Raw genomic sequence first — 12723 nt, forward strand, 5'->3', positions numbered from 1 at the left:
AGAAAGGAACTTTCATAAAAGAAAGTTGCCTTTTGAAACTATTAGGCAACATATGTTGTGTGAACAGGAAGTCACAGCAGAGCAATAATCCTGACAGCTGTGGAGAAACAGGAGTCTGCCGCAGGAGCGAGCGGCCCGAGACCTGACAGGAATGATGATGGATGCCCTGCTGGTGGTACACGAGGACAAACCAGGAGATGCTGAAATTGGCTGAGCCACAGCAACAGCGTTGAGTTGGCATCGCAGCCGGGCAGATGAGGCCAGTCCTGGTGGCGAGAGGAATGGAAGGGGGCTGAAGGAAGATGGCAGAGATGCCCCCCTCCTTCCCAACCACGATGGGCTGCGTCTGCATCTCACCACGAGGTGGCTGCATTTCCCTGTGAACATCCAAACAAGTCCTGAGCGCAGCTGCAGGCCCCAAAGTACCATGAAAACAAGAATGGGCACTGAGATCCTGGCTGGATTTGGCCTATCTCCTTCAAAGAGCCCTAGAAATTTTGAGCCACCATGGGGAAAAACCACAGAGGCTCCATGTCTTCACTGAATGTTGGTCACTCTGCAGGTCCTCACAGGTCTGCAAAGACATGGTGGCATTGTTGTGGCGGCTTGTAGCTCATGGGAGACACAAGGCAGTGCCATGTAACTTAGCTTATAATGAAATTAATTTCCTCCTTGCTTTTTCTGTGAACTATGTACTGTGAGGTTCAGCCAATCCATGGAAACTTGTGAAGCTGTGGGAGCTTGATTCTGAGTCTGGGATGGCCATCTAATAAAGGATAAATTGTGTTGTTTTTTCAGATGTCCAGCTCTGGTTATTATAGAATGTTTCTATAACAGGTGTTTGAGTCAGATAAGTCAAGAGGACAAATGGTCCCATAAAATTGATCCATGAAGTGACGAAATTCTCAGGTGTTTTGTATATCCTAAGCTCAGGTGATACCACCAGGATGGAGTCATAAATTGTTCCCAGGTGGCTGTGAGATGAGTATGTTCTTCTAATCCAAAGTATTGGGAAAGTAGGAAGGGAAAGGCCTGGGGAGGAATAATGATATTTTGGGTATACTATATCTAGACAAAATCTTTAACTCTCCTTGGGTTTTGTCTGTTTTTTCATGTCTGCCTTTTGCCTTTGTCACAGGAATTTGCAGGGTTTTTGGGATGAGGGCTGACTTTTTACTAAACCTTTTTGTGGTACCACACCCTTCTGAATTGAAATTCTTGATGTCAGCTTATAGACTATCACTTTGGGTCAAAGTTTAAAAGAATGTCACTAAAAGTTCCTCTTTAACCTGTCTCAGGAAAGACATCCATAATATATCAGTATGGAATGTCATCATCAAACCCAATGTCTTTTTTTTTCTAGGAGAGCCTTTTAGGAAGAGACTCTTAAAAGTATTTAAGTACTTCGAAAAATGGAGACCCCATATTTGAGGAGACATTTTTGGTACCATCACTGATAAACATGTACCATTTTTAAACTGATTTGTCTAAGATAGGGTTCCAAAAAATGAGATCTTGATAGTTTGCTAGTTTTAGAAACCTTTTTGCTTGTAAAGAATTTTCCTTTTTCATCCCTGCACAGATCTAGAGAAAATCTGTCGGGCCCACTTTAAACTTATTTGGATAAATTCATGAATTTACATTAGAGTCTCTTACTGAAAGGGAGATTTTACACTCTCAAATATTTTTAATTGAGCTTTCTTGTATCCTTTCCAAGTTGTCAACATGCTTCTTAGCCTTCCATGATTTACACTGTGAATAATTAGTAATAAAAATAATACACTATTATAATAAACCAAAACAACTTGTTCCAGATTTTCTTCTCCTACCGACAGTGGAATGCCTTATATCCTTCTCTGTCTCATGGTGGTGCACGGATATCTATTTGCATAGAAATACAACCCCATTTCTGTTTTATTGAACAATCATTCTTGAAACCCCATATGATTAGAAATTTGTGCAAGTGAACTGATCCCTCAGATATTTCCTGGAAGATCCAGTAATTGGTCTGAAACCAAGGCCTGACACCTTTCAAGGGGCAGGTGAAGGGGCCCAGGCTTATGCCCAGGTTGGTACATTTTGGTAACAGAGACAGGCACCCATCACTCTTATGATATTTCTCTAGCCCCTACTAAGCATGATGTGAACATGCTTGTCTCTGCTGAGAGCTGGCAAAAAGTTCTTTATCCTTTTCATCCCTCTGAAAATTGAGAGGTTGTGCCCATGGCAAGTCTGACCCAAACTTTTTGGCATGTGCGAACCATGTGTCTTTTTTTCAGGCCATCAAAACTGCTGGTGACAGAACACAGCACCCATTGGGGTTCTGTGCCAGTGAGGAATGACACTGCCATCCCAGCCTTTCCTCTGCTGAGTTAAGCACACCCAAGGCCCTGGGCCTGGATGATGAGTTGCAGAGCACAGGTAAATAATTTCTCCTCCTCAATCAGGCCCCAGGGCAGCCAGGGCTGGCCCAATTCTCACTTGCCCGTGTGACAGAGCTACTCACCGGCATTGTCTGGCTGCCATGCAAGGCGTTGATGGCAGCCTGGGCCTCTGCATGTGAAGAGTATTTCACAAATGCACACCCTGGAAGAGGAAAAAGAAAAGCGTAAGAAAGTTTGCGTGGGTACCATGAAATTCCATCTAGCTAAGTGTCCTGTCCTCAGAACTGACTGATAATGTGGTTGTGAAGAAGGTAAAACAAAAAAAAAATGTGTCCTGTGTTGCAGACATCTTTTCATGAAAAAGCCCTTCCTGAGGATTTTTCCTCCCGAGAAGCTGAGAGGCCTCAGGAACAAAATGTAAACATTGATTATGTGCTGCTGTGGAATGTAACAGGTGCACCTGTGATTGGTCTCATGTGGTTGTTTGTAATTAATGGCCAATCACAGTCAGCTGGCTTGGACACAGAGCCCAAGCCACAAGCCTTTCTTATCACTCCTTTCTATTCTTAGCTTAGCTAGCCTTCTGATAACATCTTTTTCTTCTATTCTTTTAGAATAGTTTTAATGTAATGTATATTATAAAATAATAAATCAAGCCTTCTCAAACATAGAGTCAGATGCTCGTCTCTTCCCTCATCCAAGAACCCCTGTGAACACTGTCACAGTCCTGGTCCTTTTCCAGAGTCCAGACATCAGCAGCCTGAGGACCTCTTAAGGCTAAGCTGCTTCCAGAATTCCCACATTACTTGTAACAAGTACTGACAGACACAAACTTAGCAAGAACATCTTGAATCCAGTCATGTTTTGACATCCACAGCTTTCCATGGCAGAATCTTGCACAGCTTTACAATTTATTGAGCGAAAAAGCTGTTTCTTTTATTGATATTAGACCTAATGATGAGTGTTCCTCCCTCTGTGGTTGTGAGAAACAGCATGCAATCATGTGCAAGTCACTGGAAAGCTGCACATTCTTGACACAAGCAAGCACAGGACAAATGTACAGAAGGTATTTGAGTTACTCCAAGCCCACAAGGTACCTTATGATTTCACTGCTTGGTAGAGCTCTGTGACAGACTGCCCAGAGCCTGTCTTGGTTCCAAGCCACTTAGGTCTGGCAAAGCATGAGACACCTTCTGGTGAAGTAGCAGGGGTGGGAGAGGTACCCATGTGTTGATTACCATCCTGCCACCACTGAAACTTGAATCTTAAGTTTTTCATAGCTGCAAAGTCAGTGCCTGTGTAGGTGTTCTCTTCTGGACATTAGAGAAATGTGGGCAGTGTTTCTCTGGCCTGTATTGCTGTGTGGGCAATCTCACACCAAACTCTTACATAAGGTTTTAGGGCAGAAAGGTGCATTTATGGGTGTGCGCTAGAGTGCAGAAATGATCAACACTTCAAAGGGTTACATGCACTTCTAGGGTGGGGGAAAGTATTGCCAACACTCCCAGCTACAAGCAAAGTGACTCAGAGATGGGAAGGGTAATTTCCATATGCTGAGGCAGTTTCTGGAACAGATTGGGAGAGATCTGAGAAGTTTTGGCTTCCATCCCCTTCTATTACTACCAAGGACTTTTGAGCTTTTAATCAATTTGCAAAGCCCTCTCGGTTTCCCTGAAGGGCTGCAGATTGCAGGGCACAGGATGCCAGTCCTGACAGTGGGATGGCTCTCCAGCCCCTTTGCAGCAAGTTTAGAAAGTCTTCACACCCCTTTGGATCCCTACAGCACATGGTGGAATTAGAAGAGATGCAAAGTAGAAAAATGAACCCCAAAGGTCCCTAAAATCATCACTGCAGGCTGATTGAAGTGAGATTGAAGAAAGCAGTGATAGCCTCTTCTAAAAATAATATACACATATAAAATATCTAACAGTTCACTTTGAGGGCTGTTCACTTTGCATCACCCTCCCAACACTGCACTCAGGCTGTATTTCAGGAAAAGCCCAATTATTATTGCTAATAGTTGGATCTAATTTATAAGGAGCTGAGAAGAGACAATCATGAGAAAATGAGATAGATAAACTTCAGCTGGAAACAATAGGGATCAATTATGACATAATCCCAGCCCAGCATTCCCAGGCTCCTGAGATACTGTGTCTTCCTCTTCATTAATCAGAGATAATCCAGAATTAGGGTGTTTAATTATTTGCAGAGATTCTTTTGTACTTTCTGCCTCTAAAAAGAAGATGCTGATTAGCAAATATACAAAAGCTTTCCTGTTCCAGTCACCAATTTAATTTAGAGCAGGATTTTTGGCTGTGATGCTGCTGTCATGTTGAAGGTTTCACTCTTGTCAGGTGAAATTCACCCCTGTGCTGAGGGTCCTGATGGATCAGTGGAGCTGGATAAAGGTGGGAATAAAGGGAGTAGCAGGCATTTATCTTGTTTAATGCTCAGGATGCTAATGGGATCCCTCCTACTGCTTTCTATTAACTGCTTCCAGTAGGTTTTGAGGTAGCAGGATGAGTGAAAACTCAGCTTTTACTGGTGTAAATGGCAAGGCAATAGCACAGATCCCAACATTTTGTCCTTTTTGTTTGTGCATTCAATCAGATGGCTTCTGTACACAGCACCAGAAGTGCACATAATCTTCCTTGCCATAGTCACCAGAGCTGCCTCCAGGAGCGGGTGAGCTGAGGATGTGAGTCATGTCACTCTCCTCAGAACAATGGTGTCCTTCTGACAGGAGCAGCTCTGGAGTGTGAAGGGATTTTGACACACACAGAGATATAACCTCTGCTGAACAGGGTGATACATGTGCTTAAGGTTTTCTTGCTCCTTTGCTTCCAGGCTAGGGCTGGAAGGGGCTGCCCTGATTGTTTTTTCAGCTTGGAGGAGGCTGCAGAATCAGGCCCTAGGATTGTAATTGCACAGGGTAAGGCTCTTCTTGTGGAAGGTGCTGGTGGAAGTTCTTACTTTTTGAGTTATTGAGGCAAGCTGCTGAATGGGGAAAAAAATAGGAAGGGAAAAAGAATAGCTGCACAGAGAGCAGCAGCAATTAAGACGCTGTGGGTCCTTCTGCATCCACTTCAGGTCCCTCACCTGAGTACTCCTGCCTGCACCCTCATGAGCTTCACCTGGAGTGGTGCAGAAGCACTCCATCCTCTCCCAGGGTGCTGCATTCCCCTTCAGGGTGAGAAATTCCTCAGTCCCAGCTCTTCTGCCACTTGCTTACCTGCTCCAGCCACCCTTCCTAGCACTGCAACTCATGCAGGAGGTGTTTATGCAGACCCTGAAGGCCCATGGCTCAGGAGAGGCTTCAGGAAAGGCTTGGGCCTTGGGCAGCTTTTTGGCTATGCCTGGGCTGTGATGGGATTAAACTGGGGAGCTGCTACCCATCTTCTAGAGCAATGCTTGCACTGAGCTACCTGAAAGGTGTAGAGGCTCACCACAGGGATACCTGGTGGGCTGGGCAGGATTTAGGTGCATGGGATCTGACTGCTATCTGGAATTTAGACAATCTGCTTAAATCTCAATTTACGTAGAATTTAAGCCTTATGGGTTTTGCCCAAAATAAGTAGCTCACAAGCAATGTGTGTCACATATTGGTTTCTAGCAGATGGAAAACATTACAGACTGGGAATAACTTTGTGGGAGTTGTGGCTTGCCTGACTGTCTCCTAAGATAAGGGCACTAGCCTTAAGTTTTCCATTGGATTGACTGCTCTGTGTGCATGTGTGCATGCACGAAACCGTGTGTGTGTAAATTAGGAGCTTCACATTCTCAGTAAATAGCACCAGCAAATGGAAGCTGGTAATATTAACTCTGTCAAGGCTCAGTATTGATCCTGAACAGCTCAGTGAAACGTCAGCCTGAGACTGCAGTCTGCTAGCACTAATAATTAAACTGGTTAGCAATATGGAGCTGCCACTCAGATTCTGTCTTATAATGAAATTGTTTTAGAAGGAAAAAAAAAAAGATAGAGCAAGTATGAAGACAAGTCCATGGGTTGGATGTCCTCTGGAATTTGTTTCTCACAGAACTCAGACTTTATTGCCTTTATTATTACTCTGTTTAACTCCTTTTTCATTAAATTTCATTCCAGGTGGAAGCAGCCTGACATGGTTTTTTTTGCTTTTTCCCAGTTTACTGATTTGTTCAGTTCTTGACATGCTTAACTGTCTGCTGTTATGATGGCTGGAGCTTCTCTAGGACATCCTAGCCTACTACTTCCCTGTGGGCCAGCCCCTGTCTTTGGGTGTGGTGGAAATGAAGTGAACCCAAAACTGAAAAAAGGTGCCCACAGCTTATTTTCAGCCATTTATATCAAGAAGGCTGATCTGTGCTGATGTGTGTTGAACAGCTATGAGGCTGGTGTAAAGTAATTTTTTTGGCCACCAGTGATTTTATGGAATAACAATGTCTTTCTCCAATGCATCACTGTGATGTGGATTTTTTTGCAAAAAATTTGGATTTTGCAAAAAATCCAAATCGCAGTGATGCACTGGAGAAAGACATAGTTGCAAAAATGTGCTGGTTGATGTTGTACCTTGTCAAAATATCCAGTGAGATAAGAACTGTGTGAAGACTGGCCTCTTCTCTGGTGTTGCACATACCCACACATTTTATGCTATATTATATGCAGATCAATTTTTAATGGACACATTAATGGCCAGGAGGAGAGGGTTTCCTATTCAGATTGAAGTTACTTTGTCTAGAGACTTTTGGGGAAAAAGATAACCTTCCTGCACCAGAAAGAAGCCTCATGCTCATTCCTGGGCTGTAGCAGAAGATCTTTTGTGCCATTCAGGTAAAAAAGTGGCAGAAGGAGGAAAGGAACCTCAATGTTTTTCAATGAAATATTTGCATGTTTCAAACAGTAAATGAGTGTAATATTTAAACTAGCACCTGTACCCTTGCAGTTGCACTCACTGGCTGGTATGAGCCCATACAAAGAGCAGGTGAAGAAGGGAAAGACCTGGGGCTGGTGGATGAGAGACAAACAGAGGCGATGATGGAGACGGTGAGCCAAGATTTAAGGTATCAATATTGGCATTTTTAAAGAAAGAGCCATCCTATTCAACAGGGTGGGGAGAGCACATCTGGAGTGAATGTAAAGGCCTTGTTCAGAGGGGAGGCATGAGTTTGCATGTGGTGACCCACAGCCCACTGGAGATGAGTGTTTCACAACGTGATCAGCGTTTTCCTCTGACGCACAAGCAGAGAGCGACCAGCAGAGTAAAAATGTGCCCCCTCCTAAAGTAAGAGGAGCTGTTCTGGGGGCTGCATGATACGGTTTTTCACACCAGAAAATGATATATACACGAAGAGCAGGGTACAGCACAAGGCATGCCTTACCTTTGCTGTTGCCATCGGGTCCCCGGAGGATCGTGCACTCCTCGATGTTGCCAAACGCCTCGAATAGCCTGCGCACATCATCTTCCGACTGCTGCTTATTGAGCATGCCCACAAAGAGTTTTCTGTCTTCTGGAACAAAATAAAGAGATGCTTACCATATTTCAGGAGGGGTGTGAAAGCCAAGATGGCTCAGTACCACATGCAACACAAGCAGTCACTTCACCGAGGTGACACACCTCAGAAGCTGATAGTCTTTTCAGGTGACTGGCTCGAAAAAACTTAACAGCCTCTGACTTCACATGAGTACTTGGAAATAATCCAGCAAATTTTGGGAAAACCAAACCACCAAACAACAAACAAAAATGGTTTGGTTGTTTATGAAATCTTTATCTGCCTCTTAAAACCTAGGCACCAAAGTCTTCCAAATCAACTTCTTCTGATCAATTTTTGCAGTCAGTTTGCAGTAACTGAAATGACAACATTGCTCAGACTGCAATCCAAGAGGAATGTGATAAATATAGTATATTGGAACCAAGTCCAAATGAAAAATAACATAAGTTAGTAGCCCTCGCAATACTAAATAAGTTGCAGGAAAAAAATGTTAAACATAAGCTTTTTAAAATCAGGATATAACGGAAGTCACAGCCTGTAAACTGGAGATTTGTCATTCATGCCCACTCAGAGACATGTATCTACAAGTTTGGATGAGATTTTTAATATATTTATAAAGTTCATTTGAAATAAGCCCAAAGTTTTTGAAACTTAAATTGTTTTTTGAAATATAAAGTTAACTTATACAATTGTTAATATATGAGATAGCTCAGGCAGGTGGTATTTCATGCCAAAGCAGGATGTTTTCTGCTAGTGGATAATTGTGTTTTGAACAAGGATGCTCAGGGTGACCCAGCACTGTGCACTCACAGGACCAAACGTGTCCTGGGCTGCACCCAGAGCCCCGTGGGCAGCAGGGCAGGGAGGGGATTCTGCCCCTCTGCTCTGCTCTGCTGAGACCCACCTGGAGCCCTGCATCCAGCCCTGGGCTCCCAGCACAGGAACCACAGGGACCTGCTGGAGCCAGCACAGAGCAGGAATTGGAACTGGATGATCTTCAGGGCCCCTCCCAACCCAAATGATTCTATGATTTATACTTGGCCTTAAACCAAGTTTGGGGATCTCCATGGGACACCTCCAGAAAATAATGGTGAAAAAAATAAGATTGTCAGAAGGATCTCAGAGGGGGCTGAATGATGCCTCTCGATCAGGTTTCTGTTCAAAGACTACTACCATTACACCAAGAAAAAAAAGGAAATTTACATAGTTTACATCGTGTATGTAAACAGGCCATTTGCACATGATTCATAAATGTCTTATTTATGATTCATTAAACACTATGTAAATGTGTGAACCAAGAGGGTTTTTTCAGAGCACGTTACTGAGCAGATGTAACTAATTTGAATAAATATATGTAAATATCGAAATAATTTTTTAAAATTTAATTTTTTTTTTTTAGTGTACAGGTTAACCTAAAGCTAAACAAAACACTGGTTTGCAATAACCCTTTTCTGGCTGACTAATTGGGCAATTCATGTCACTTTTGTTCACTGAGAAATCACTGGAGTAGGCAATCTGTTCTGCTTCAAACCAGTGTTTGATCAAAATTCCCCTCTCCAAGATGCACCTGCACAGTGGCAAATTACTTTACAGCCTTGGATGTGAATAATTTTTCATGCAGTGGTTATTGAATGAGGATATTAGGAGCTTTCAACCCTGCAGTCGAGTTATCCACGACAATGAAAAGTGTACTGCCCACAGAAAAGCAGGAATTATGTTGCCTTCAGCTAGGTTGCTGAACTGGTAGGAAAAATAGGTTTAGGGAGATACAGGTACACCTCTGATAGGTGAGAAAAACAGAAATAGCCTTCTGATAGACCTGTTAAAGTAAAGAATATTCCTACTTTATGTTGGAATTTATTATGCAGAGAGGTGTTTGGAGGTCTTTGCTGGCAACAAAAAGTTCAGATTGTAGTGCACAGAGCCCCACCTAACACGACACAGTTTGTAGGTTGTCCCCACCTCACAAGAAGGTGGTTTGGACACGTGAAAGGCTTGTTTTCCCAATAGCCTAAGTGTCCTGCAAAAGAGACTCCAAGATGTGAGGTACAAGCCTCAGAGAAGAGGTGGTGAAGTTCATGGTGTGCACTGGGGAGCATCTTTCAGTCTAGGGCATTATAGAGCCTTAGGAAACGAGTCCAGTGCAAAGTCCAAAGGTTTCCCAGATGCTGGGAGAAAACCTGCCTAGCAAATGGGACCAGATTCCTGCAAGATATTTTAGGAAGGGGGCAGATGAGCTGGAAGGAGCTAGGAACATGATTGGCAAAAGGTTTTGTCTAGAAACTTGTGCCTGTTAAATGCTTCCAGCACAACAGAAGAGCCTTATATTGTACTTTGTACAGCTTCCCCTGTTTCAAATAAGCTGCATCAGCAAAAACACTCTTCTAGCTGTGTAACTGTTTTCACCAGACTTTTTGCTAATATAAATGTATCATTAAAAAAAAAAAAATCACATCCCTCCTCTGTCAGCAAAACTCTCTAGTGTGGAACTGGCCTGAAACTGCCTTGTCTGGTCTAGTTTATGCAAAGCTGAAACCAGGTGTTTTAGGAACTGCTCAAATTATTATTTTTACATCCCCCACCCCACATCTTTGCAGTGCACTGGATCTGCAGTGGCTGGCAGGTGATGTGGTGCTTTGGTGAGCTGCCCATGGGATGGGCATCTGACCATCAGGGGCAGGCTCTGTCAAAGGGGGGCATCACCTTCCCCAGGAGCTGCTGCTGCTCCAGGGGAGATGGTGTGAAGGGGATCCCCATGGACAGCCACTGCTTGGACATCACCTCCAGCCCCATCTCCAAACCAGCACCCTGTCTCCCTCCTGAAAAACATCACCCTGTATAGTCAGGCGAATCGTTTGTTATATCTGCCATCCTAGAACTTTACACAATCACACTCTAGACTGATAAAAAAATGAGTTGATTTAACAAGTTTTTTTTACTTTCAGTAGTTTCTATAACAAAGTGCTGCATTTGCCTCTCACATCCCAACTCTTTCAGGGAACTCAACACTGTGTTTTAACAACACTGATCACATATCCTGAGTAGAAAAAGAGAGGGAAGAGTCCAGCAGAAGGGATCATTCAATGTGTTCCAGATCTTGGCTGATGAGTTTTTCCTCTAATGGTCTTTTATGAGCCTCTTACACCCTGGGCATCATCATACAATAGTCTTCCACATCCTGGACAAAATACTGGCATGCCAAGCTTCATGAAAACTTCTGTTTTTTAAATATGTCAAAAACGGCCATGAGTTTGCAACAATAAAATGAAGAGGTGTGACGGTGTTCACAGGATTTCTTGGATGAGGGAAGACACGAGGATCTGACTCCATGTTTCAGAAGGCTTGATTTTTATTTTATAATATACATTACATTAAAAGTATACTAAAAGAATAGAAGAAAGGATTTCATCAGAAGGGTAGCTAGCAAAACAATAAGAAGGAATGATAACAAAGGTTTGTGGCTCGGCTCCCTGTCCAAGCTAGCTAGGCTGTGATTGGCCATTAATTACAAACACTTAACATGGGCCAATCAAAGACCTACTTGTTGCATTTCACAGCAGCAGATAATCAATGTTTACATTTTGTTCCTGACGCCTCTCAGCTTCTCAGGAGAAAAAATCCTAAGAAAAAGATTTTTCATAAAATATGTCTGCGACTAAGAGGGGATGTGCTGATGTCATCAAGGTCTGTCTTGACCACATGTGCACACCACTGGTGCTCCTCACCAGGTGTTTCCAGTGTCCTCTAGTGAGATTTGAGGGTGCTACATCCTACAAAACTCTGAGTCTTCAGCTGCACACGAGCCTGGAGCAGCTCTAGATGATGCTGTCCCTAAGCTTTTCCTGCCTGTAGGGCCTGTCTCCACCAAAAATAATCCATATATATCACCATCCTGAGTCACATGCTTCCTCCTTTTTCAGTGAGACATTGTTCCCACAACACGTATCTCAGGCTCCACACCTAAATTTCAGAGCACTGGGCAGACTCAGTCCCCTATCTCCTCCACTGCCAGGCTCAGTGCTCAAGCCATTTCAGACTGCAGCATTGTGGGGCAAAAAATCTTCAGACCAGACTTCCTAAGACATGGGTCCCAGACCAAAGTGAACACTCAGTCAAGGAGAACAGAAGTATCACTGTCCAGGGCAGAAGGGAAAGACGAAAAGTAGCCAGGAATGAGCCCATGATCTGGGATGTCCCCAGCATGAGCTGTGGACATGACCTCGTGCTCCAACCTAAACTGGTTTGTGGCCACAGAGAGGCAGCTGTACCTTGCAGCACCACACAGCCTTGCTCAATGGAGATGGGCACCCAGGAGGAGCATCCTCCATCTCCTCCCCATGAGGGGAATGAAGACAGTGAGCTTACTCAGTGTGTCTAAGAACAGGTGTGATGAAAGAGGCCTATTCCATTTAGCCTCCCCAAGGCCACACATGTCTGTGCATCAAGTATTCATTCATATCTGAGCATCTTCCCTTTGGTTTTGTGAGGAACAACCTGTCCAAATTTCTGTCTAGTACATTCTCCCAAGTCACAATTTCAGTTTCTGTCTCATGTGATGACTCCCCACTAACCTTGCTGCAGCAACATCTCTAAATTGGTGCCACTATGAGCAGTGCAACATTGCAACTGAGTATGGTGTCCATGTGAGCCTCTTCTCCTCATGCTTTTGTCTTCCCTCATTATTGTACATTCCATTATCAGTCTTTTTCTACAAGCTGAGTCCATTGTGCCCCCTTTGCCATGGAAATGTCCAAACATGGCTAGATATTTATGTGTGTGCTGGCACAAAGGAGAGGTTTTTGCTGGTTAATTCTGATACTGAAAATTAGGATCTGCTCAAGGCTGCCCCATTTTGCCACAAATAAATCACAGC

At 43.6% G+C, this 12723-nt stretch overlaps 1 protein-coding gene across 3 annotated transcripts in view; it reads right to left on the reverse strand.

Moving 5' to 3' along the window:
* CELF4 (CUGBP Elav-like family member 4) overlaps positions 1-12723 on the reverse strand; it is a 695302-nt gene that overhangs the window by 95668 nt on the left and 586911 nt on the right. For 2 of the 3 annotated variants that reach the window (XR_009275937.1, XM_058823562.1), the window contains exons 4-5: positions 7740-7868; positions 2507-2586 (exon numbers count right to left, since the gene is read on the reverse strand). Coding sequence is in view for 1 of the 3 variants with exons in the window: in XM_058823562.1 (XP_058679545.1) it covers positions 2507-2586; positions 7740-7868 (209 nt within the window). In the remaining 2 variants the exon portion in view is untranslated. The remainder of the gene's footprint in view (positions 1-2506; positions 2587-7739; positions 7869-12723) is intronic. The other variant, XR_009275938.1, reaches the window with a different exon arrangement.

Source organism: Ammospiza caudacuta, chromosome Z, assembly GCF_027887145.1.
Source record: "Ammospiza caudacuta isolate bAmmCau1 chromosome Z, bAmmCau1.pri, whole genome shotgun sequence".
NCBI lineage: Eukaryota > Metazoa > Chordata > Aves > Passeriformes > Passerellidae > Ammospiza > Ammospiza caudacuta.